At 44.6% G+C, this 1,417-nt stretch overlaps 1 protein-coding gene across 1 annotated transcript in view; it reads right to left on the reverse strand.

The window, feature by feature from the left end:
- lcp2a (lymphocyte cytosolic protein 2a) overlaps positions 1-1,417 on the reverse strand; it is a gene marked incomplete at its 5' end in the record, with an annotated part of 20,206 nt that overhangs the window by 7,666 nt on the left and 11,123 nt on the right. Inside the window, 4 exon segments of the mRNA XM_014033234.1 lie at positions 752-836; positions 969-984; positions 1,101-1,119; positions 1,197-1,307. Coding sequence (XP_013888688.1) covers positions 752-836; positions 969-984; positions 1,101-1,119; positions 1,197-1,307 — 231 coding nt within the window.

Genomic DNA, 1,417 nt, shown 5'->3' on the forward strand with positions numbered 1-1,417 from the left:
GGATGGATGGATGGATGGATGGATGGATGGATGGATGGATGGATGGATGGATGATGGATGGTTGGATGGTTGGATGGATGGATGGATGGATGGGTGGTTTGATGGATGGATGGATGGATGGATGATGGATGGTTGGATGGTTCGATGGATGGATGGATGATGGGTGGTTTGATGGATGGATGGATGGATGGATGATGGATGGTTGGATGGTTCGATGGATGGATGGATGATGGGTGGTTTAGATGGATGGATGGATGGATGATGGATGGTGGATGGTTGGATGGTTCGATGGATGGATGGATGATGGATGGTTTGATGGATGGATGGATGGATGAACAGATGGATGCAGTGACTCAGTGTATCTGTAGGGTTTAGTGGTTCTGTCTTAAGAYCAGAGGTGCCCAAAGAGGGGCCCGTGGGCTAAAACTGGCCCACTAAGCCATTTGATTTGGCCCACTAGCACTAGCCATGGTTTCTAGTTTGTCCTATGTAGAAACAGTATTTCCACCTAAACGTATTGGTTCAATGACTGTAGTRCTGTTAGTAAAAACATGAGCCACAGTACTGGCTGCTAGCTTAATCATTAAAACTAACAGGACTTTACTTAAGAAGTATTTGTATTTGATGTGTTTATATTACTACATTTGGCCCACAGCCCTCAGATACATTTCATTTTGGCCCTCTCAGGGAAATAGTTTGGGCACCCTTGTTTTAGACTGTCAGATTCTACAGAGTCCTGATGTGGACCCACCTGTCGATGGGACCTGCAGGGGCTCCTGGGATTCCTGGACGAGGAGGTAAACCTTTGTTGAAAGGGAAAGTGTTGTGTTTAGGATCTGAGAGACAAAACAGAGTTTAGACATTTATTCACTCAGACATCAGTTTTCTTTGATTTATTTCTTCATATTTATGTTTGAAAGGTTTCTTCTTCATCTTTTAAAGAAAGAAGAAAAATTAGATAAACTCACATTTCTCTGCTGCTTGCTGCTGGCAAGAGAAGAAAAACAGTCAGAACTGTAACTAACATTCATGTAATCATTTTAAAAGAGCAGAGAATCAGAGGAAAAATAACCCAATCATAAATAACAGAAACATCTGACCTCCTTCTGTCCTTCAAACCTGTGAAAACAAACCAGTCATGATTATCAGGTAAAACACATCAAACCACAGGTGATGGAGGCCTTTCAGACCAGGACCTGCAGGTGGACGCCCGAGCCGAGGAGTTGCTCCTGCTGACCGAGGCAGAAGGAGGTGGGAGGACAGGAGGCTTGGACCAGTTGGGTGGGTCTGAACCATCGGGCTGAGACCTGATCCGAAAGAAAAACACGTCTGTGTGGATCAACATGTTTACATGGTAGGTACTGAGTGGGTAGTTTTAGGGTCAGGTAGGTACTGAGTGGGTAGTTTTAGGGTCAGG

The sequence above is a fragment of the Austrofundulus limnaeus genome, unplaced genomic scaffold (genome assembly GCF_001266775.1).
Source record: "Austrofundulus limnaeus strain Quisiro unplaced genomic scaffold, Austrofundulus_limnaeus-1.0 Scaffold1671, whole genome shotgun sequence".
Classification (NCBI taxonomy): domain Eukaryota; kingdom Metazoa; phylum Chordata; class Actinopteri; order Cyprinodontiformes; family Rivulidae; genus Austrofundulus; species Austrofundulus limnaeus.